Source organism: Strongylocentrotus purpuratus, unplaced genomic scaffold (genome assembly GCF_000002235.5).
Source record: "Strongylocentrotus purpuratus isolate Spur 01 unplaced genomic scaffold, Spur_5.0 spur5_scaffold_6, whole genome shotgun sequence".
NCBI classification, from domain to species: Eukaryota; Metazoa; Echinodermata; class Echinoidea; order Camarodonta; family Strongylocentrotidae; genus Strongylocentrotus; species Strongylocentrotus purpuratus.
This window is the reverse complement of record NW_022145612.1, coordinates 31,856,366-31,879,517: the sequence shown is the minus strand read 5'-3', so window position 1 is coordinate 31,879,517 and position 23,152 is coordinate 31,856,366. Positions and strand designations below refer to the sequence as shown.

General features: G+C 36.3%; 2 protein-coding genes across 3 annotated transcripts; both read right to left on the bottom strand.

Moving 5' to 3' along the window:
• Positions 1-2,991: 2,991 nt before the first annotated feature.
• On the bottom strand, positions 2,992-4,645 carry LOC105446292 (BTB/POZ domain-containing protein KCTD21-like). Its single transcript, XM_030999974.1, has one exon. It carries the CDS (start codon positions 3,631-3,633, stop codon positions 2,992-2,994), a length of 642 nt encoding a protein of 213 aa, XP_030855834.1. The 5' UTR covers positions 3,634-4,645.
• A 2,856-nt stretch (positions 4,646-7,501) lies between these two features.
• On the bottom strand, positions 7,502-21,625 carry LOC752289 (rho-related protein racA). Of its 2 annotated transcripts, XM_030972271.1 has the most exons (11): positions 21,285-21,625; positions 18,846-19,037; positions 17,992-18,160; positions 17,459-17,595; positions 16,729-16,840; positions 14,003-14,190; positions 12,887-13,073; positions 12,050-12,280; positions 10,840-10,937; positions 9,827-10,066; positions 7,502-8,563 (listed from the first exon to the last, which is right to left on the bottom strand). In XM_030972271.1, the coding sequence occupies exons 2-11, from the start codon at positions 19,026-19,028 to the stop codon at positions 8,339-8,341; spliced, it is 1,770 nt and encodes a 589-aa protein (XP_030828131.1). In that variant the 5' UTR covers positions 19,029-19,037; positions 21,285-21,625; the 3' UTR covers positions 7,502-8,338. The 2 variants fall into 2 exon arrangements, with proteins under 2 accessions (XP_030828131.1, XP_030828132.1); XM_030972272.1 differs by lacking the exon at positions 21,285-21,625 and having other exon boundaries at positions 18,846-19,238.
• Positions 21,626-23,152: the final 1,527 nt, after the last annotated feature.

Below are 23,152 nucleotides of genomic sequence, written 5' to 3'. Positions count from 1 at the left end.
TTAATGGATCTCCGTGTTTACTAATCTTAATTAATTGAACCGGCGCAGGCATAGGAAGCCTGTGTAACAAATGGAGGCACTGCCCGGATGTTAAATTTTCTTGGAAAATATTAGTTGTTTTTCCCAAAAGGAAAATACCTTTTTCATTGCTTTTAATTAAGTATCTCTCCTTGCTTAGAAGATCGAGATTAACAATATTCTGTGTATGATTGTTGTTGTGTTGATTGCCACAACTTGTAAAACACTAAGTTGGACATAGCGTATATTTGAAAGTGGTCTTAATAATTTGAAGTGTGACCTAATCAATTTTTGTTGCTGTTGTTCAGGTCAAATCAGTAGCAGCCCTACTACTGACAGGCGTAACAGTAAACAAGGGGTAGCTTGTCCAGCTTAGTTGTTACTGTGGTTTCTATTTTACTATATATTATCATCATTTAATTATTTTTGTTTTTTATATAATAATTAGCACTTTTTAGAATCTTGATTGGTTTTATAAATGGTATGTTTATAGTCTCCTCAATATCTTAAACTATTTTGTTAACCCTGTTTTTGGATAGTTTAATTAGCTTTGTAATCTTTTTAAAAAAATGTCTGACTCTAACCCTAAGTTTAAGGCAGAGCTAGTGAAGTTTCTGGCCGAACAGGTGGCCAAAGATAAACCTAAGAAGTGTCCCATAAGGCGATCTGCAATTATGAGTTTGCAGATGACGCCATCTCATCAGGCCACATCTGATAAATCTCCAGCCGCACGAGTGGGTACCCAATTCACTGTCTGGGCTGAGGTTAACGGAGTGTGTGCCCTATGAGTGCCTTATGGACACTGGGTCGATCCCAAGTGACATGCATATCTGCTTATTGTTATCACAAGAAGTTAGCGCATCGTCACTTGGAATCCATGACGACCTGTTTGTGTTTGGTGCAGGTGAAATCAGAAGTTCCATACATTGGGTACATCGAGGCCCATCTGCACTTCCACACTGACAATTAGGTTTGCGTTCAGTCAGAGACGACAACGCTGGCACTGGTTATTTTTATTTTACAAGTTTTATTGGACAAGTTAGCACCAAACCAATGAAATCCTTACCTGCCACCACCTTTCGGGTGAAGCTCATTCTACCCAAGAATGAAGCATAGTGGCAGGAGGAATCATTCGGCTGGATGCAGTGTTTGACTGAAGAGGTGTACCTAATGTTGAGGTCATCTACAGAGAATTACATCTTGCCATCTAGGTAGGAAAGTATGAGATTGGTCAATCTCTCTCTGTCCTCTAAAAGTCTGCGGAAATTTATCATTGTATTGACTTGTAATTAAAGATGTCGGGACGCCATGATTCTAGGAGGGGAGAGTGTCAGACCCTGTTTATTATCAAGGTATATTCTATTTTTTGAGTAAACCTATTTTCTAATTTTTGAGTAAGCTTATATTACTTTAAATTGTTGAACCCCTATTTAAAGTGTACCTTTACACTATGTTTCTATTAAGATCACCTCTCTGGTATATGCTACTGGTGAAACAAAGAGATGGGAACAAAAAGACCCCTATTCTATAGGCCTTGTTTATGTCTTAAACCCAGACCACTTCCTTTATTCGTAGAGTACATAAATCATGAATGACCAGTGGATACACTTACTGGTACCCCTTTGTCTTGGGGATAGGGAATAGTGGGGTTGTTTGCCTGGTTTGGAAGAAAGATTGGCTTTCTCGTTGAGAGCAAGTTTAGACTTCAAGGCAGATAGACGTGTGATGTAACTTCCCCCAGAAGTTACTATGTCGCAGCTTTTTAAGACCTGCCTTGATTTTGTTTCTTAACAGGTAAGCGAACACTCACCTTCCTAAAAGTATATTCATGTTTTATTCTAGTAAATTATAGAGAAATCATAAGATCCTCATGCAATTTGAATGAATTGTACGATACTGTTTAGTGTGATTCTCCTTACGTTGGAAAACCATTGTTATATTTTCATGTGTTTATCCATTAACTTTTGATACAAGATGGTTGTGACTAAGTATGAATTAAGATACTACTTTCCACAAGCCAGACCTATTTACAGATATTTCAGTCATTGTAAAATACTTTTGATTAGATAGTTTAGTGATAGCCCAATAACTACTTGTAAGACGATAAATACTTTTGTTGAATTACTGTGTTCCATATAAAGAAGAATTATTATTGATTAAGTAGGAGAGCAAGTTTAGACTTCAAGGCAGATAGACGTGTGATGTAACTTCCCCCAGAAGTTACTATGTCGCAGCTTTTTAAGACCTGCCTTGATTTTGTTTCTTAACAGTTTCACCATGGTTACACCATGGTTCCACTTCCATTTCCCTCGGGACAAGAGTTGGGACTGCTGTCGTTGTTCAGGCAACGCTCTCCGCCTGATCGATGTATTTAGTGCTTACTGACGAACGACTTGTGTTTTATCATTTGTACTTCATATGAACATCTATTCTTTTCTTCTATTCCCTAATATGTTTCTACTGTACAGTGTAGTTTACTTTGCTCTTTTGCTATCATTCTTGTAATAAACATTGTAAAGCTTTGCATGTAGCTGTTTTTTGTAATATTGTTGTTTGAAATCGAAATGCCAGTTGTCACACTGGGAATTTATTATCGGTGTACCTTTGACACTGAATACTAATAAATACCTCTTTGGAATTATCATTGGCACAAAATATATGTTTCAGACTTATGTATTTTAATGGATCTCCGTGTTTACTAATCTTAATTAATTGAACCGGCGCAGGCATAGGAAGCCTGTGTAACATATAGAAAGAGAAAAGGGTCCTCGTCTATTGACAAACGTAGGCCTAAAAAGAGTTTCTAATACACTGGCCAGGATAGTAATGCAGCTGTTTGATGTGCTAGCTAGCTAGGTTTCAAAGTACAAAGTGCGTCTGCGAGCTCCACGTACGCATGTTCAACACAGGGACTATTTTTTCAGGAGCTAGGGAGTCGTGTTACACTTTAAGACCATGTTACACTTTAAGACCTCAACAAACGGCCGCCTTCCTGTTCTCATCGAAATTGTTCATACTCTTTACGTGTTCACCGATTTCAGGAATCCGGAAGAAGGTTGCCTCGTTCATAAGGAGATTGAAATTGAATTCATTCCATGTTGTAGGCAGAATCAAAGCTCCTTCGCGTAAAAAGTTGAGGATGTAGCGAAACAGCTTCCCGTCTCGATCTATAAAAAAGTTTCCATCTTTGTCTCTGGCCATGTTTAGACCCTTTTCACTTACGATGGCTGCCAGGTAACCCTGGGGGGCTCTCAAGAGTGTTTCTCTGGTTGTCTGGTAGATCTTCCCGCCAACATTCAGCCCGATGATCTGATGAACTACTCTCAGGACTTCTTCCTTCAGTGTATCCAGCTGAAAAAAGTCAGCTTCGCACGCCAGGAGTTGAAGCTCATTGAATCCGTCTGGAAGTACAAGAATGTTGCTTCTCAAATAATTGAGAATATGTCTGAAAATATCGCCATCGCGATCAATGAGATAGTTTCCTTGCTCATCCTGGGCAGACGGTATGCCGCCATTTAGGATCAAATTGAAGAATGACCCGGGCGTACTGGTCAATGTAGTACGAGATGTCCGGTATATCTTTCCACCGACATTCAATCCGATGTAATTAGACATGATTCAATGTAGTGATGGCAATATCTAGTTGGTAGTATATGGTACAATATTCAATACTGTTGTTTGAGACGTACATAATGGTTTTCCGATATTGGTGACAATTGTGCATGATTGCGAGACGGACTATGGACCGAGCAAATTCATTCATTAGAAGAGACCATGTATTCTTATTTCCTTTCCGACTGCTAGTAACGCACAGACATTAAGATAGCAACATGAAGGTTGCAATTTGTTTTCATACATATGTGTTCGCATTTTATTTTTTAAACGTTATATATAAAACATTCTTATGTTCGAATGAGGATTTCTTATTCCCTTTCTCTCACTCCCTCTCTTTCTCTCCCTCTCTCTCTCACTCACTCTCTCTAATTTGTGTCAATTTTACTGTCAGGAACAGTCTACTCTTCATTATTGCACTTTGAACGAAATGATTGAAAGTATAAATGTGTATTGCTATGTCTCAAAAGTGTTTCTGACATTTATTTATAGACATGATTATGTCAGCGAATTATTAAATACAAGTTTGGAACGTGTCATTGGCAGAGAATATATACATTTTGCAACAAACATACGCCAATATGTGTATTATTGGTGCTATGTATGACCTTCCTAAGGCAACATAATGAGACAGGCTACACATTGAATACAAAAATTCAGTTAGTTTCAAAAGATTAATGAGCAGACCAAAACAAAGAGTTTATAAATATTTTGTAGGAGAGTATTTTTGTTTAAAGACAGTAAACTTTTTATATTTGTCTGACGTTTTGTTTTCCTTGGATTCCTCTGTCTGTCTCTCTTTCTCTCTCTCTCTCTCTGTTCGAAAAATGTCATTGCAGCGATATAGTCTCCGGGTATAGTCTACTCCTCAATTAGACTTTGAACTAGGAAGTTGTTGTTTGAACATTGAAATATTTGTGATACTTTTTTTGTTAGTAGTTTGGGGCAGCTGTCACTATGAATATACAGTTCCTCAGGTAGACAAAGGAACATCCCTTCACTGCTTTTATGTAAAAATGTGTGGAACAGGTGTCACATGCATATTCACCTGTTCTACACATGTTTACATAATAGCAGTGAAGGGATGTTCCTTTGTCTACCTGAGGAACTGTATATTTTGTATGCTTTCTTTGTCCACCATGTTCATAGTGTGTTACCCCCCCCCCCCCTCCTCTCCCTGGGTCATCCTATGTACAAGTAGTTGAAATTCCATAATGCAAAACACATTCCTCTTTTTTCATAATATAAAATGATAGAGAGTATAAATGTTTATTGCTATGTCTCAAAAATGTCTCTGACATTTATTTATATACATATGTTAGCAAATTATTTAATACAAGTTGGCAATAAGTCATTGGCAGATAATCTATATACATTTAACAACAAAAATATGTGAATATGTGCATTATTAATGCATTACTCATTGCGGATATAGTATCGAACATAACGTCGTGATCTTTTGAACCCTTGTTATTTATGACCTTGTAAAGATAAAACTGATTGTTCTTACTCTCTCTGCAAGCAATCATACATTTATGAGACAGGATGCACATTGACTCAAAAATGTTCAGCTATTTTCAAAAGATTAATGAGCGGAACAAAGAAAAATTGAACATTTGATTAATAAGCAAAGCAAAGAGTCTATAATCATTTTGTAGAAGAATATTTTTATAACATTATTCAGATTCAGATATGATTTTCTTTTTAAAATAAATCACAAAAAATGCTGGGTGTCCACTATTCAGTTTACATCATTATACGTGTTGCAAATTAATTTGTATGAAAACAAATATCTTTCATTTCCTAGTGTACTACATTTACATGTATTTCAAATTTCTTCCCTGTTAGACTACCCTCTAATCTTAACCCTTGTTTTACAGTCTTCATACATACATTATCACCAAGTCCATTCTATACATGTATTGTAAATGGAAACTTCCATTTTAAAAAAGATATAAAAATATTTCAACTTTTAAATGCAAATGCTTTAAAAAATACAATAACTTGTGAAAATATCAATTTTCTTAGATTGCACTAATATGAATTCTGGTGCACATGGTGTATTGCCACTAGGGGGCGACAGTTAGAAGGAGAAACTAAAAAAAGAAATGTAGTAGCTCTTAATATTGTCTGTTTGAGCTGGGAGGGTGTTTATTTGTATACCCTAACACAAAGTTAACACTTTTCTGGCAATAAAACAGACAATATCTCCAACTTTACAGCTTTCAGTATTTCCTATCATCCTGCATGTATATAATAGGCAGATAATTAAATACGATTACTTCAGAATGTTCACATAATTCATAGGAAAGAAAATATCTCCATTCCTTGTATGGTATAGGCACATTTAAAAAAAAGACAACATACATGTATGACTTAATCAGATATCAATACAATACAACTACATCACATTAACATCACAATGGTAGGCCTCACTCAGATATGATGCAGTAAAACCAGGGTGGGTTTTTTTAAAATGATGCAATATGTAAACGCTTGTTATTTCTGTATTATATAACACAGCGCTCACTGAAGCAGTTTTTTTTGCGGCGGTTTTATTGCATCATATCTGAACGTGCCTTTAGAGTATGAACACTGCATACATAAAACAAATGGAAAAAGTGTAACAAATCTCTTTTATTTGTTGAAAACTTTTGTTTCAATAAATGCTCAACTACTTAGACAAGACAAATACATGTTTGTTGTGGCAAACAATCTTGTATAACAAAAACGGACATATTATACAGAGACGCCACATTTCTTAAAGCACACATACATGCATGAATATCATTCCTTATGACATTCAGTTGTTGTACCACAAAAACATTGGTCAATTGTTAAGGAATGATGCAAATCGGTAGGGATATCAAAAAAGATCTGGGCCCTGTTTCATAAAACTTGTTATTGATAACAAGTTACAATAGCTATTAAAAGCTACTGAAATCATGGCATTTGATTGGTAGAGGAAACGCTTAATAGATATTTATCATTTGGGGCCAGTCACCACGAAATGAGTCCAGTGTCGCATTAGGCTCAATCGTAGTAATAGCGATGTATAGTGTGTATGTACTGAAAATTGACCCACCTACCACATTTAAGATTTTTCCAAAAATCGACTTATTATTTCTTTGTTTGTTGAAAGTTTCATTGAAATCGAATGATGGGAAGTGTGTTGTTGCTATGTTGTTGTTGACCAGACTATAAAATGTTACGCATCATTAACTTTACACCTAATTATCTCAAACCTGGGTAATCCCATTGTTATAAAGTCCAATTAGGTTTTTGTTCATATTTCTGGATATAATTTATCAATTTTAATGTGTGACCCCTTAATTTAAAGCTTACTTAATGTAGATTCATATAATACTTAAAAACAGGAATAAAATTTTTGACCAACTGGACTCATTTCGTGGTGATAGGCCCCATTTGTTATTGATAACAAATTTTAAGAAACAGAGCCCTGGTTGTCGGTGGGTAAAAGACACTACTCACACCTACATTTTGTATTTCTGTAACTGGAATAGCTAACTCCACATCTCACGAATTTCGTCTTCGGAAAGCAAGATGGGCTTTAATTATGGGTAAAAGCTCTTTACGCCCTCCTGGTTTTCAGCAGGGGCTTGTGAAGCACTTAAGAATAAAAAAAGCAAACGTAATCATTTATGTACAATCAACACTCCTCAGCCTCTCCAAACTTGGTGTCCAGTCTTTAACTGCTTCTTCTCATGGCACAAAACATAGATCAGTCTGACCTTGAGCAACCTTTGACCTTGAACAACCTCTGCCTTTGAACCAGGGTAAAAGGCATTCAGTCACATGAAGCTGAATGAAAGCAAGTCACATGTAATGGCATTCTACACCAATGTTGTCACTAGAGCACATCACTTGCAATATTCAATAAAAGTATAAAAAGTATAAAACTAGAAAAAATTATATGTTTACGGTAAGTAGATCCTTGTCATTTGATTAGAGGATTGTTGGTTACATGATATTCAATAAATAATATATTGAACGACTAAGTCATTGAGCATGCATTTTGGTTATATTCGCAGTGCATTTTTGTACTATTCAGGGTGCATTTTTGGTTATATTTAGACTGCGTACCTCCCTGCCCTGTGGGTATTCCATTATTTTCATCGTCTTAGCTGTGCGCATCCCACACAAAGGCAATCTGAATGTTATCGAGAAGGCCTGACTCCAAATTTGATTTATTACTAATATAAGGAGCAAAGCATAGTTCTGTGAATATCTTCATTCGTTGGCAGATAAATGTTCTATTCAACTCTGCTGACGCCTCGAGAGAAGAAGTTCTTTTTATGAAAATAATTGCACTATTGAACTCATAAACGTTGATTATTTGTATACTATTCAGCACAGGGTACATACATGTAGTTTCAACACATTCATATACCACCAAAAATATATATTAACATCAACATCTTAAATTTTGAAATGATACTTTTTATGTACACACAGATAAAGAATGAAATACATGCTACAAAAATAATAACATTTAAAACTATTGAATGTTGACCTTCTTTTGGACTATTCTTGAAGGATTGAACCCGACTACCACAGAGATATTAAGTTGATATAATGCTCTCTTTGACTTCAAAGACTTAAAGCTGTACAACAACAACAGCAAGCTTTGGGCAGTGTTCCAGCCTTTGTGTTAGTTGTCATGGTAACCCATATCCCGTCCACCTGATCACATGACGGAGCATTTCTCGTCCGATTTCTTCTTCTTGTCCCCGTACTTTGATTCCCAGATCTCTACCTCCTCGAGATACTTGACTGGTGGCCATCTCTTGTCGGAGACGTGTGCAAGGTTGTCTCCTTCCAACTGACTGAACTCGGCACGTCTCTCAAATGCCAGGTAGTTAGACGAGATGAAATGGAGACACCACGCCGACAGCTGATCGGCATTGTGCATCTGTGTAAAGAAACATCAACAGTGAAATAGTTACACAAATACAGTCAAACCTGCTTTAGTGACCACCTGTATAGAAAGACCACCTGTCTACAAAGACCACATTTTTGTTTCCCTTAAAAATGTTTTTCATTGAAACATGTATTAAAGGTACCTGTCTACAAAGGCCACTTTTCTTTGTCTCCCTTGGGTGGTCTTTATAGACAGGTTTCACTGTATGACAAAGAATACTGTATGCAAATTATCAAAAACAATATGTAGTATCAAAACCATTCATCTACTTGGGCAGTGTTAGATCAATTGTCATGCTACTAATGGCTTATGGAGATACTTTGATCTGTTAACCATTAGCCCAATGTAATGAATAAATATAGTGACATGTTTACATACGTGTAGAGATCGAAACATGAACAGTGAATAGTTACACAAATATGACAAAGAATATGCAAATGATCAACAACATCACCTCAGGAAAAAATGTGATTCATTACGTGAACATTTTTCAACAATCTGAGACTTCGGCAAGTTGATAGAATGACTACAATCCCACACACCTCCAGCGATGAAGGAACTTGCATGTTTTGACTGATGGATCATCATGATTTAAAAATACACCACCAGGGGGGTGTTTCACAAAGATCCTAAGTCGAACTTAACTCTAAGTTGGACGTAAAAATTATGGAAAGCCGTTAGCATCTATTAAAATAATTTGTAAAAGTTATTTTAAAAGGCATAAAATGTTGATTCAATTCATTCATATTTTCTATTATCAAGGAGATTTCATGTTCTTAATGTGGAATTTATAAAAAGTCTGTAATACTCAAATTTTTACTTTTGAATATATTTTATTTAAGGCTACAAATGGCTCTCCATATTATTTAAGTCCAACTTAGAGTTAAGTTCGACTTAAAATCTTTGTGGGGGTGTTTCACAAAGATCCTAAGTTTAACTTATCTCTAAGTTGGACTTAAAAATTATGGAAAGCCGTTAGCATCTATTAAAATAATTTGTAAAAGTTTTTTTCTATTATCGAGGAGATTTCATGTTCTTGATATGGAAATGTGGAATTTATGAAAAGTCTAAAATAGTTGAATTTTTGCTTTTGAATATATTTATCTCATTAAGGTTACAAATGGCTCTGCACAATGTTTAAGTCCAGCTCTTTGAGAAACACCCCCAGGTTCTTCAGCGCTGTTGTAAATCTAAAGAATTCATTCATAGATTTTTCCATAAAAATTTGATTCGAATTAAACTGCCATTATTTACCTGTGCTGTCTGCAGGAGACCTATGACATCAATATCTGCTTTCTCAATCTGATCTCTGACACTGACATCCACCTCCTTGGTGATGTACAGCTCACACAGGTTCTTGAGCCTGTCTTGAGCAAACCGCTCGGCCGTGACCAGGATACCAACAGCGTCACCTTCCTCTATAGGGGCGTGGTCGGTATAGATGTACTCCAAGATAGCCATGAAGCATTCCATGCTTGTTTCGAGAATGGGGATCTGGGATAAGATGGTGGGGGGGGGGGGAGAAAGAGTCCAACTCTATTTCATTCCTTTTTCACACAAATATCTGGCTATGAATTTGGGTGTGTGCATTTAAGACCACTACTTTGCATAACTGAGGCACAAGTAATAATTCAAATCATATGGCATTTGACTTGTTGAAAATTTTTGAATTATCAACCATGACCAATACTCAGGGGAAAACACTATATGATGTTTATCTAATAATAATTATAATAATAATAATAATAATAATCATTTAAAGTCCACTCCAAATTGTATTAAGTTAAACCGAATATGGAAATTCTTTTTGCCCAATTGATCGTGAGCCCGGCTGCCACTGAGCAGCGCCAGATCGATGTTGCTCTATCCCTTATTGTTGAACGCCAAACAAGGTAGCAGCAACTCCCGTCTTTTAACGTCTTTTGGTATGACGCGGCCGGGGTTCGAAACCCACGACCTCCTGGTTGTGAGGCGGACGCTCTACTGACTGAGCCAACACACTTGATAACAGTTGTAAGCTACTGAACAGGTGGCATTTAATCGACCGAGAGCAAATTTGTCATATAAATGTAGCATTTGTTATTGATAACAAGTTTTATGAAGCCTGGACCTGGCCATAACAGTTCCATTATTAGCTGTGATTAATTAATAGCTGTCATTTTATTATCAATATATCAACGATGCCTTGGGAATAACAATACAGCTTTATCATCACTGTTTCAAGATCTAATTCCTTCATCTGACATATGACAGATGTAGATACCTACCTTGCTTGTTGAACTTTCTGCAAAGACGCCACTGAACATTTTTGCCATGACAGCACAGCGAGCCTTCAAGATGGCCTTGTGTGCATACAGGAGCTGACCTGTCAAGGCAACAAAAACAATGGGGTCTATGTTAATATACATGCTCCAACATTCTTGCTATAATATAAATCATTATCCTGTGGGATTGTTTTGCAAGGGGTAATTGTCTAGTGAAAGGTAATTGTCCTAGGATGTAGTTGTCCTATGCTAGTTGTCCATGGCTAGTGGTCCTAGGAGGTAGTTGTCCATAGGTTAAATGTTGATGAAGAAGTAGTTGTCCTAGGATGTGGTTGTCCTAGGCTGGTCGTCCATGGGTAGATGTCCTAGGGGAAGTCCTAGGGGGATAGTTGTCCAGGGGTAATCTTTTATGAAGAAGTAGTTGTCCCAGGGGAAAATTGCCTTTTGGAAAGGTACTTGTCCTAGAGAATAATCATCATGGGAATAGTTGTCTTATATAGGGTGATAGTGTAGGGGTACCGTATTTGCCGGCATAAAGGCTGCAGTATTTTTGGAAGAGAAAATATCAAAAGGTCGGGGTGCGGCCTTTGCGCCGCATGAGTAAAATATTGCAAGTCAAAACCATGCAAAAACAGCACAAATTTGTACTTATGGGACTGCAATAACTATACCACTATGGTACAGGACATTTCCACACATCTTACTGACAATTTTATCTTGCATTGTTGACATGAAGACGAAAATAAACTTCATAAAACAACATCTGCCGATAGATCTTGATCCAAGTTTGTGCCAATGCATCGCTAAAAAGTAAAAGAAGGGAACGTTACGGAGCTGCCGCGTATCCAGCCGAAGTCGCACCGTGCACCAACTCTATTTTCTGATCTTTGTATCCATTTCATGCAATTTTGCATTAAACCGTACATCATGGTAGGGGTATATATCGGATACCAAATCTGCCTGCGATCATTTTTTAGGTACACTTCCTATAATTCCTAAGAATATTGATGAATTTGGTATCAGTTTGTAGAAAGAAAAAAAAGTGTTCTATGAGAAAATTATGGTTATTTTGTTTCGTTCATTTGTTCTTTTTCCTTGTTTTTTTTTTCCTCTTTGAAATGTCAAAGTTGGGGGGGGGGGGTGCGGCCTATGCGGCGCTGTGGCCTTATCGCGGCAAATACGTTATTCCTTATTTATAGAAGCTAACACTTACCTTCTACTTCAAACTGTACATCTGAAAATACAGGCTTCCTGAAGAACATCTCTTTTGACCTCTGACCTGTAAGGTCGTTAAGGTATGTGCCAATGCTGGGGTTAAGGAACTCCTCACTATTCTGGATGTTGGAGACGATTTCCCTGAGTCTAGGATGATAGAAGACGTCTGCTGCCTTCAAGAGAGAATCTAATTCAGCTTCCGGAGTGTCTTCGTCTACATTAGGAATACCTGTAAAACACAAAGATAACATTTCTTTCAGTCAGAATTTCAGGAAGATGTCATCCTGAGTGAGGAAAACTCCAATGGGTACACCATGTGTGTGGTCCTTATAAATACTGCCAGAGTATTCTTTCTTGGAGAGATGTGTTAGTTATTAAAAGAAATTTATAATTCCTCCTGGTTATAGATCTGAAAAGAACTTTAAGATCTTTAAATCATCTCATTTACTGAACTGACTCTGATTATGAGGACTACTTCCTGTCTCCCAAATGTACTGTATAAGCAAGATTTGAGAGAGCGATATTTTCCCACTCCGGAATGATGAGGTGGCAATATTTTCGCGTGTTGATAATTCGCGAAATTCACAGAAAAAAAACCCTCACGAAAATAGCAGCTAATACAGTAGCTTTTACGCCTCCCTACTGCATACACAGGGATGAAAGCAACACTGACAATACTGAGTACATGAATAAAGGGGACAATTGCTATATCTCTAAATAAATGATATCTACCATATTTCAGGGTATCCAAAGAAAATGAATAAGACAGAGTTTCATAGAAACACACAGAGAAAAAGTGGTGGATTGATTCATAACATGGAATAAGACTACAAACCTGCATAGAGGAATCTCAGTATGTGTGTGAATGTCTTTGAAGAGATATCAGCAGAAAGACAAACATCAATCTGGTGCCCAACCCCTTCTTCTGCTTGCTTGATGCTAGATATACCTGCTATGCTACCACTATTGATCTCATCCCAGGTAAATGCAGGAACACGCACCGCTCTGTCCTCCTGCTCAACCTGTTAACAGATAACGAAATTAGGGTATAATGATGAAGGCAAGTTTATTTAAAGAAACTTACAATTCCTTAACTATATAAGATTGCATGCTTGATATATCGAATGACATTCCAAGCAAATTTGGTCTTACAAGGAATTTATAAAACAAGGTGAACCTGAAATTTGGATGGTTGTTTCTTCATAGTTTGTGGTTCTTACATGAACATGATATAATCAAACAAATGCATGGTTTAAGTCAGCCATGCATCATAAGTTTCACTTTATTAAAAAAAATCTTTCTGGAACACACTTCTAGCATTGTTTATGTGTCTTTCGAAAGATTAAATTTCTTTATATCATGATAATGATCATGATGAAGATATATATTATGATAAAACTCTAAGCTGCATTGGCAAATGTATAGAGAACTCTGGAAGCATCTCATATACAGGTGAATAAGCATAGGAATTTGATGTAAATTTGATGTTTTGAGAGTACAAGAATGTACATTTTTTTAATGATTCTTTGAAGTGGTTCTTGCAGAGTGGTTCTTACAGCTTTTAAGGATCACGAGCATGGGGCAGATTGGCACCCAACAAAGCATAAGTTGAGAGGGCTTAAATCATTTAGGGGGTGTTTCACAAAGACTAAGATCGGCTTTAAGTTGGACTCAACTATGGCAGGCTGTTCATGCCACTGTGTGCTCTCACCATTTACTGGCATTGTTCTCACCAGGGACGTATAAATCGTGGTGAAAAATCTACAGAATTTACATTTTTTGATAGTTCATTATTGAAGGGAAAAATAATATCTAAAGATCATAATTAAGAGACAAACAGTGAGAACAACCAGTGGCATGAATGGCCTGTTATAGTTAAGTCCAACTTAAAAATGATCTTAGTCTTTGTGAAACACCTCTTTGATCTAGCAAACGATTGGTCTGTGCCTACCTTAGGTAGCTTCTGCTCAAAGACTCTACAGAAGAAATCTGATGCACTACAAAGCACCAATCTGTGAGCTGCTTGACTCTTCCCATCATCTAAATGGAAGACTACATCTGCTTCAGCTGGGTCATCAAGGATAGTAGCCATATCTGCTCCTAAGGTGGATGTCTTGATCTCAATCCATGGTGCAAGACCTTGAAAGGGAAACCAGGACAATTGGGTGATTAGAGGATGGTAGTAATAAAGGAATCCAGATTGCCATTCATACATACATAAATGTAAGTGGTAAGCGCTTTATATTTTATAAGCACCATTTTTATTATTATTATTACTGTTACGAATCGTATACATATTCATTTATGTTAATGTTAATGTTAATTATGGGCATGCGCAGAGGACTGAATTGAAAAAGGGTTGAATTTTCTTTTAAAACCTTTCTTTCTCTCCAATCGTTCTATCCCATTTCATTATCATGACCTTAGCCCTTTGAGAGCGAGCCCGCGCACAGCGATTGTTTCCCCTGTGATGGAGCGATTTCGGTTACATCGCCAGTAATGGAAAATGTGGCGGTGCTTTCTACTTTCATTGCTCATTGCGCCTCATTCAGTCATTTTCGTGATTTTTTGTAAATGTAAAAAAAGATCAGCCTTTTTTCTTTCTAAAAATATAAGTTTTGTTCATCAATACGAAACGTAAGGTCGGTTATTTACGAGGGAAATTGCCGTCTTATTTTGCTGAAGCTTCACGTCTTTCCTTTTCAATAAACTCACCATACAAATTGCGTAAGCACCGCCGCACGCGCAGATCGGTTGATACCTCCATTCATTTCCCCTTTGTCAATGATTGTCTTCTCCTAAAGCTCGGCCGATTATAAACGGAGCCATGAATAATTGGCCTAACCTTTCGTTTTACATGGGTTTTCGACACATTTTGTAACTATATTCTGACAAACATTATGCCATGATCTACACTAAATGCCCTTTCTTTTAAATGTGCAAATCAAATAAAGGACTATTTGGGAAATGAATTTTGAGATGAACATTGTTTTATTCTTGAAAACAAAAATAATATTTACTTTGAATGCTTTTAACTTTGTTTCTCATAATTTGAAATATTCATTTTGTTTTAGTTTTTGCCTCCCGCTTAATTTTGTTTATTTTTTGTAATAAAATAGTAATGATAATAACAATTATTTTCTTCATTCTGCACTCGCTTTTCTTCATTGCCAGAAAACTTGTTTTTATGTTGCCTTGCATTTTTTTTCAACAATGTTAGCATCTTTGCCCAGGAAAAGTCTCATATTCGTGGCTTTACCGCCGGAGTTGCTCAAGACAAGAGCGATATTCCGTGGGGAGAGAGAGGAAGAGTAAGGGGTCGTTTTTCAGAACAAAACATTTGAACATTTCATAAGCCCGCTCAAACCAAGACCTGCTCTAAAAATTGTTACATGCCCTCATAAAGGTATATAAGTTAAAGTGGTTGTTTGTATTGTCATGTAGATTGAACTATTGACCTACGTTTACGCCTACATCCTCTTCTTTCAAAACGGCAATCTTCCAGAGTAGTTACTTCTTTACATTCTTTTGTCCCCCTTAGGCCTTAGCGCAGGGCAGCTGAGATAAGCCTTTCATAAAAGAGGAGGTCCATACATGAATGATTCAATAAATTGGTCAAGTTGATAAAATGAAAAGCGTATTGTCATATAAATACAATGACGTAAAAGATAGATGTGGAGTCAAAACTTTTGAGACGACAGGCTTCTAGATAACATATGGAAATATTCAACCTGATTTTCATATCCTTATCTATCCGGGTTTTTTTCCCCATAAACAAGTCTTGTCAATGAGAAAATGTAAAAATCTATGTCCTCTTTCTTCTTTCCCCTCTCAGTCTATCCCTCTATCTTCTTCTCCCTCTCAGGCTTGGATTAGTATATGATGAAAAAATGCCACACAGGTAGGGTAGATAAATATAAATAAGGAATCACGGTCGAAATCGAACTGACAATGCGAAGATTTGAAATCCTGGCAAGAATAAAGAATGGACGAGCGCGTACGCGTCCGTCTCCAGCTGTACGGGTATTTCGAGGGCCTTTTTTCGATCCGAGCACTAACTTAGGGTAAAGTTGAAATGATATCACTTTTTCTCGATTTTTTTTTCCATGTAACGTTATTATTTTTTTAGAAGATGAGATGAATGAATATATCTAAATATTACTTCAAAGAACTTTAGCACATAATAGCTGAGAATAAGCTGGAAAACTTTGTCAAAATAGTAGGGACTCATCTCGGCATCTGTAGAAGATCGTCGTCACAGACTTAACAACTCGCTCGGCTTCTGTAGAAGCCCGTCGTCTCCAAAGTGTTAGTATTGATCAAATTGTGGTGAATTATTCATATTTGCTGTTATTTGTTAAGAATGTGTTTCATATCAATTACTGTACATTATTAATTCTACTGAAAAACAGCTCAATGATGTTATAGTGTTTTTATGTAATATATCATTTCGATTCGATTCATTGCATACTTTGTTATCCACATATGGTTTTGTACTTTATATTCTTTCAGGGGATTTCAATCATTCATATTGTTTACGTCCAGTAGAGTCATTGACAATAGTAACTTCCATACCTATGGCAAGACCTTGACAAAACTGACCACTACTTGAAACAATGATTTCCAAGAATGGATGAAAATAACTACTTTATTTGAAGAAAAAAAGAAAATTCTCACCAGTTGGAGGCATAGCAGGAGGAACAGGAATGTTCTTCTTATATTTACTTCCAAAGGAAAAGAAACCCTTCTTGTTCTTCTGAAGTGTCATATTACTAATAGCAAGTTCAAGCTGTATCAAGAAAATGGACAAAATGATGAAAGCATTTCAATTTCAGAAGTTGATATATATAAGAAATACACAAAATGGCATAAAATGCTTGCAATTAAAACACATATGAATTGGATAATTGACATATTATGACAAATTAAAGAATTTGAAAAAGATGCATTGATATATTGACTTGATGAAAAAGATTCATATTCATGTATGAAGCAAGAAAGTCTATGACAAGCACATCTGTCATGCAAGCATTTCAGAGCACATTTATTATGTTTTCTACACATATCCAGTAAGACAGGTGCTTTTCCCTGCCTTTAACTGGAGATTCTTACAATTCTACCAATATTGGTTGCTTTTAACAATTGTTTCTGTGTGTACTCAAGCAATAATAGTAATACTGTTACATTTATGAAGCACCTTTTCATTAGACACAAAGTGCATAAACATAAAATACTTACAATACAGCAAAGAGAGAGAACATTATCAAACAAAGCTTACATCAATTACAAACCAAGAGGAATATCACAAGTTTACAACAAATTAGAAAAGATGCGTTTTGAGACACCTCTTGAAAGCTGTGAGAGTATGGCATTTCTTTTGAACACGGGGTAAGGAGTTTCAACTTACTGCTTTATCAAAGCATTCTTTCAAGCCAGTCTGCGTGAGTGAACTGGTCTCGGCAAAGCCAAGGTTCAATTTGGCTGCCAGTGCAGCTCCTTCATTGAAGCTAACAAACTGCCCGCTAGTACTAGCTCCACGAAGATCTGATCAATCAACAGAAAAAGTTCATTAGATATCAATACTGTTAGATACTTTTCTATGATACCTGCTGTTAGTTTTCCACCTAAAAATGTCATCTATTAATTGCCCAATATTTCAAAACATTGCCATTTTATCAATTACTAGCTCAGACTGAAATTTCTGAATTTTAGAGTAGACTTTTGTTTTGTGTAAAAAAATACATGATACCATCACTTGGCTAAGGTGCTGTGTAAATACATATTCATAAAATGTCATGCTGAAAACAAAAACATCCTTGTCAAAATTATATTATTATACATTACGTGCTCTTTACATAATAGGAACCTTATTTACTGAACTAAGATGATAGCATGATTTGACTAAAATTGATTTTTCTTTTTTTTTCTTCCAATCCTTACCTATCTTTGTTCCAACAAGAACAATTGGCGTCTTAGGGCAATAATGGGTTAGTTCTGGGTACCATTTGTCCTCAACATGTAAAAAGGAATCCCTATTGTCGACTGAATAACAAATAAGGAAGACATCCGTCTGAGGGTAGGACAAGGGTCGCAAACGGTCGTAATCTTCCTGGATGGGGCAAAAAGAAAGGAAATTCATTAATTTCTCTTAAATTAAAACATAGTACCTTGCTAGCAGCCTAGCACATTATCATTGCAAAACAGTCCAAGAATAAAAAAAACCTTCAAAATGGATAAACAAAACCGTCATTCCATTTGGTATTATAAATATCACTCTTCATATCAATTGACCTAGAACTCAATGGTCCTTTCTTGTAAAAAAAGAAAAAAAGAATTATGATATTGGAAATTTTGCAATTTAATACTGTTCTGCTACGGTAACCTGATAGTTTTAATTCATTTAAGAATTTAATTATATAAATGAAAGCTACTAAGTAAAGATGTTGATGAATTACAATAACAATGGAAAAAATTAATAATTTAATTGATCATTTCAAACACAAACTAGTTTAAAATAATCTTTAGATGACTATATATAACATGGATGAGACTGAGAAATTCCAGAAAGAAGGTAGATTAAATGGGGGTCTGGGGTAAACGACCCTGGCCAAGGGCAAGAAAAATTAGAATAAATTTATGTAAAGGGACATGTTTTCATTGCATTTAAACTCTAAATTTGAGGAATTTTTGTTTGACGGACTAAAATTTATTAATCATGCGATAACAAACTTATATCAACATAATTCTTCACCAAAACTTTCTCAGATTATGATTACAATAATTGAAATACATACCTGACCAGCTGTGTCCCATAGCCCCAGACTATAAGGCACACCATTGACTATCACATTGGATGCGTAGTTATCAAAGACAGTGGGAACATAGTCACTTGGGAAGCTGTTTGTTGTGTATGAGATGAACAGACAGCTTTTACCCACAGCACCATCGCCAACCACTAAGAGCTTTATAGCCTCCATATTGAATTACTGCAAAATAAAGAAGAAAACAAAATTAAATGTCGTTAGGGTTTTATTTCATTTTTAGCAAGGAGCTACACAACTTCACTCGTCAGATTTTTCTGCGACCAAAATTTTGTTTAAAAAAGCGTGTTTTCTTTCTTTCAATGTACACTCATGGCAAAGCACAACTCTAATTAGACCAAAAGCTTCAGTCTGTGTTCCAGCCTGTTCGGCTGTATTACGAAATCTTATGTATAAGTTCATCCAGAGAGTGGATGTGTCTGAGAATGGTATTTTAAAGATGTTAGTGAACCCCTCGTATAGTTGTCTTAGGTACACATCGGGCCTCTGGAAATTTTGACTGAATAGCCTGCTGACACATGGCGATTGATTATTATGTTCCTGTTACCAAGGATTCCAGTATCCTTTTTTCTTTGTTTTTTATAATAGTTATTTATTATTAGTTTATCGTTCTGGTTAGTTGAACAGAGACAGATTGTTACGAGATACAACTTCAATAGATTGTTATTGATTGTAATACATGTACTTATTTTAATCTTACAGTTACAGGTACAGCTTAGAGTTAGTTTGTTATGCTGTTATCAACCTTGCAGGTTACATGTTACTCTTAGAGTTTAGATTGTTTGTACGTAGGCCTAGTATAGTTTAGTTATACTCTTTGTAAGATTTGTTGTTATTATACTCATCATGTTTATACTCCCTATATATCTATGTAACATATGTTTTATGGACCTCTGCCTTGTGTAGTTGAGTCTGAAATAAAGATCTGAATTGAATTGAATTGAATTGAATATCGATGGTTGTTCCACTGAGACTACATCTGGCTCCACTGACCACCTCTAAAGGCTATATAAGGTTGACAAATGTCAGTTTTATTTAAGAATTCCCCATACTAGATAGTTATTTCTGTCTAAACTCTAATTTGCATAGAAACAGAGTCATGTTCGTCTATGGACAGAAAAATTTCTTAAACATAATAATAATAACAATAATAATTACATTTATAGGGCGCTTTATACAGGTGTTTCTAAGCGCACAGGTGGTACTGTCTAACTTTTAATTATTCAACATGTTTAATACCTTAAAAGCAACAAACTAACAAAGTAAAATGAAATATTACTAATACAATGCAATACAATACAAATGAGTTGAATGGAATTAACTACTTGTGTGCGCCTCCAGTAAACTATAACTGATTAAAAAGGTGGGTTTTGAGAAGGGTTTTGAATGATTCTATGGATGGGGCATTTTGAATATGGGGTGGGAGTTTGTTCCAGAGGGCGGGGGCAATCGATGAAAAGGCACGGTCACCATAACAGGTTTTTGTTCGTGGGCCGTGAATTAATTGCATGGAGGAAGATGAACGAAGGGATCTGGCAGAAGAGGAGGATCGAAGGGAGACTAGGTCAAGAAGATATTTAGGGGCAAGGTTATGTGTTATTTTGCACGAAAGAAGTAGGATTTTGAAAGTAATGCGAGAATGGACCGGTAGCCAATGAAGTGAAAGCCAGTTGTATACTCTCAGCGGAACATATCCCTGAATGAAATACTGAGTTTTAGGTCTAGTTCGTTAACATCATGATGTCCACTTTTCATCCTCCCTATGGTCCTGTTAAACAATAAACTTTAGAAAAATTCCAGGCCTGATATTGTCATTTGGCAAATGAAAGAGAAAAATACTTCATAATACACCATAATTGCAGATTTGTCATTTTTAAATTGGGGGAAAAATAATATTAATAATAATGATAACAATAATAATAATATTGATAATCCTATTGATAATGACAATGATGATAATAATGATAATAATATATCATTATTATTATCATCATTATTAATATTATCATTGTCATTATCAATATTATAAACATTATCATTTATATTATTAATATTAATACTATTTTCCTCATTAAATTATTAGTGATCTCAGAATTTAACCGGAAAATTCACAGCTCTCTTATTCTCAATATCCAATTTCATTCACTTTTTCACAAGTCTAATTTCACAAGTCTTATAGTAATTGTCTAATTTGTCTTCTTCTATGCTTCAAATGGTTGAATTTCTCTTTATCCAGATACTGTACCGAGGCAATAGGGATAAAATAGTTCCTTCCCACAGAGATGGAAATTTGGAATGTTCAATGTACTTGTACACTTGTTGTTTCAACTAATTTTAAACCTTTAAAGTATGGTCAGATAACTACATGTACTAACAGTAACAGCAGCGTACATGCGAACACTTAGTACTTACACTGAGCTAAGCTGGCTAAGAGTAGGAAGCTGAAATTTCAATGTAGTAGTACAGGCGCTGGATTCGGCTTTGCCCTGCACAGTGCAATGGGTGGGTGAGTGGCCTCCTGCACTAGTTGTAGCGCTAGCCTGCCTCTGCGATTCTCTACTCCGTTCGGTGTCTTGTCTTTCTTTACTCTTCATCAAATAAGACTGCTCGATGATTGTAAACCAAAATGGTGAACAGTGAAATCTGAAGCCAGCGTCATCAAGAATATGAAACTTCCGCATATAGGCTCCTCTTTATATCAACGAGAATCCCGGGACCCAAATTTGGATCGTGTTGTCATTATCTATTTTGGGAACAATAACAGACAACGTGCAGGTCAACGCCTATTTTGTTGTTTGTGCACTAACTTATTTCCAGACAAATTAATTTTTATTTTTGAAAATGATTCTTACAAAAATGTATAAGATTTTCTCTCGCAACTCTAAAGAAACGAAATTGATAAAAATTCAACATCTAAGTTTGATTTTGTTCTTAAGTGGTAAAATATACTTCATAATCTTGTAGATTAGATTTGTTCTCTGCGACCTAGACTATGCCACTATTGTGCAACATCCAATCTGCGAAATGATCATTGACAACTCGTCCATTAATATAATCGTCAAGGTAATTGGGGCCGAATTCGGGAGTGGCTTGATATCAACTCGCTGATATCATATACGCACTTATACCTGTATTGGCCAACACGCCCATGCAGTGCATGGTGTATTGCATCAAGGGCACAGAGGGCACTTGTAAGCGCCCTTCGAATTGTAAAAAATCAAAAATAGGGGAATCTAGAGAAAAGATAAGAAAGAAGTAGAAAGGTCAAGAAACATAAGACTTATTGGACCCCTCCCACACCCTACCGTTGTTCAGAGGCTTGAGACTGAGTGACGTACAGTGCGGCCCCCAAATAAAAGTGAAGTGATCGGCCCATCGAAGTCAGGGATTACGGTACGCCACCATCACAAATCACGCACCTATTTCGGTGGTACGCAGTAGGCCTATATACAGTACCCGAAAACTGCCCCTTTTTAACATAGGAAAAGTGCCCCTTTAACTATAAAGAAGTGCCCCTTTTTACATAGGAAAAGAACCCCTTTTAATTTGACAAGTGCCCCTATTAATTTGCAACAGTGCCCCTTCCCTTTTCCACCTTTGATAAGTGCCCCTTTTATTTTGACACGTGCCCCTTTTCCTTCGACAAATTTCCTTTTTCTTGTATAATATGTGTCCATTTTCCATTCTCATAAGTGCCCCTTTCAATCTCTAGTAAGTACCCCTTTTCAAATACGAAAAGAGCCCCCTCCAACTCGGATAATTGCCCTTTTAAGATCTTAGAGGTGCCCCTTTTAATTTGACAAGTGCCCCTTTTCCTTTGTAAGAAGTCCCTTCCCCTTTTAATCACTACCCCTTTTTTTAACTCGGACAAGCGCACCTTATTTTTTCACTTGTGCACCTGTTCCTTTCTAATAAGTGCCCCTTTTTCTAATGATAAGTGCCCCCATACAAAAAAGAGCCCCTTCCCCTTCTCATATATGCCCCTTTTTCATGTCTGTTCATTGATCCTTTTCAGGTACGAGAAATTAATCCTTTTTCACTTCAGAAAAGTGCCCCCTTCACGTCCGATAAATGCCCCTATCAAAATCTGATCGGTGCCACTTTTCTTTCAACTAATGCACATTTTCCTTCATCATAACTGTCCCTTTTTCATTCTCATAATTGCCCTTTTCATTTCCGGTTAGTGCGTCTTTTCAGGTGCGATAAGTGTCACTTTTCACCTATATGATAATTTCCCTTTTAACAATAATACGTGCCCCATTTCCTTTCTAATAAGAGAC

Coding starts and splice junctions, on each gene's coding strand:
- LOC105446292 (XM_030999974.1), bottom strand. CDS start 3,633: ATGTCTAATTACATCGGATTGAATGTCGGTGGAAAGATATACCGGACA.
- LOC752289 (XM_030972271.1), bottom strand. CDS start 19,028: ATGGAGGCTATAAAGCTCTTAGTGGTTGGCGATGGTGCTGTGGGTAAA. Junction 10,067..10,839: donor CAGAAAGTTCAACAAGCAAG/GTAGGTATCTAC, acceptor ATCTTATCCCAG/ATCCCCATTCTCGAAACAAG. Junction 8,564..9,826: donor GTCTCCTGCAGACAGCACAG/GTAAATAATGGC, acceptor TTCTTTACACAG/ATGCACAATGCCGATCAGCT.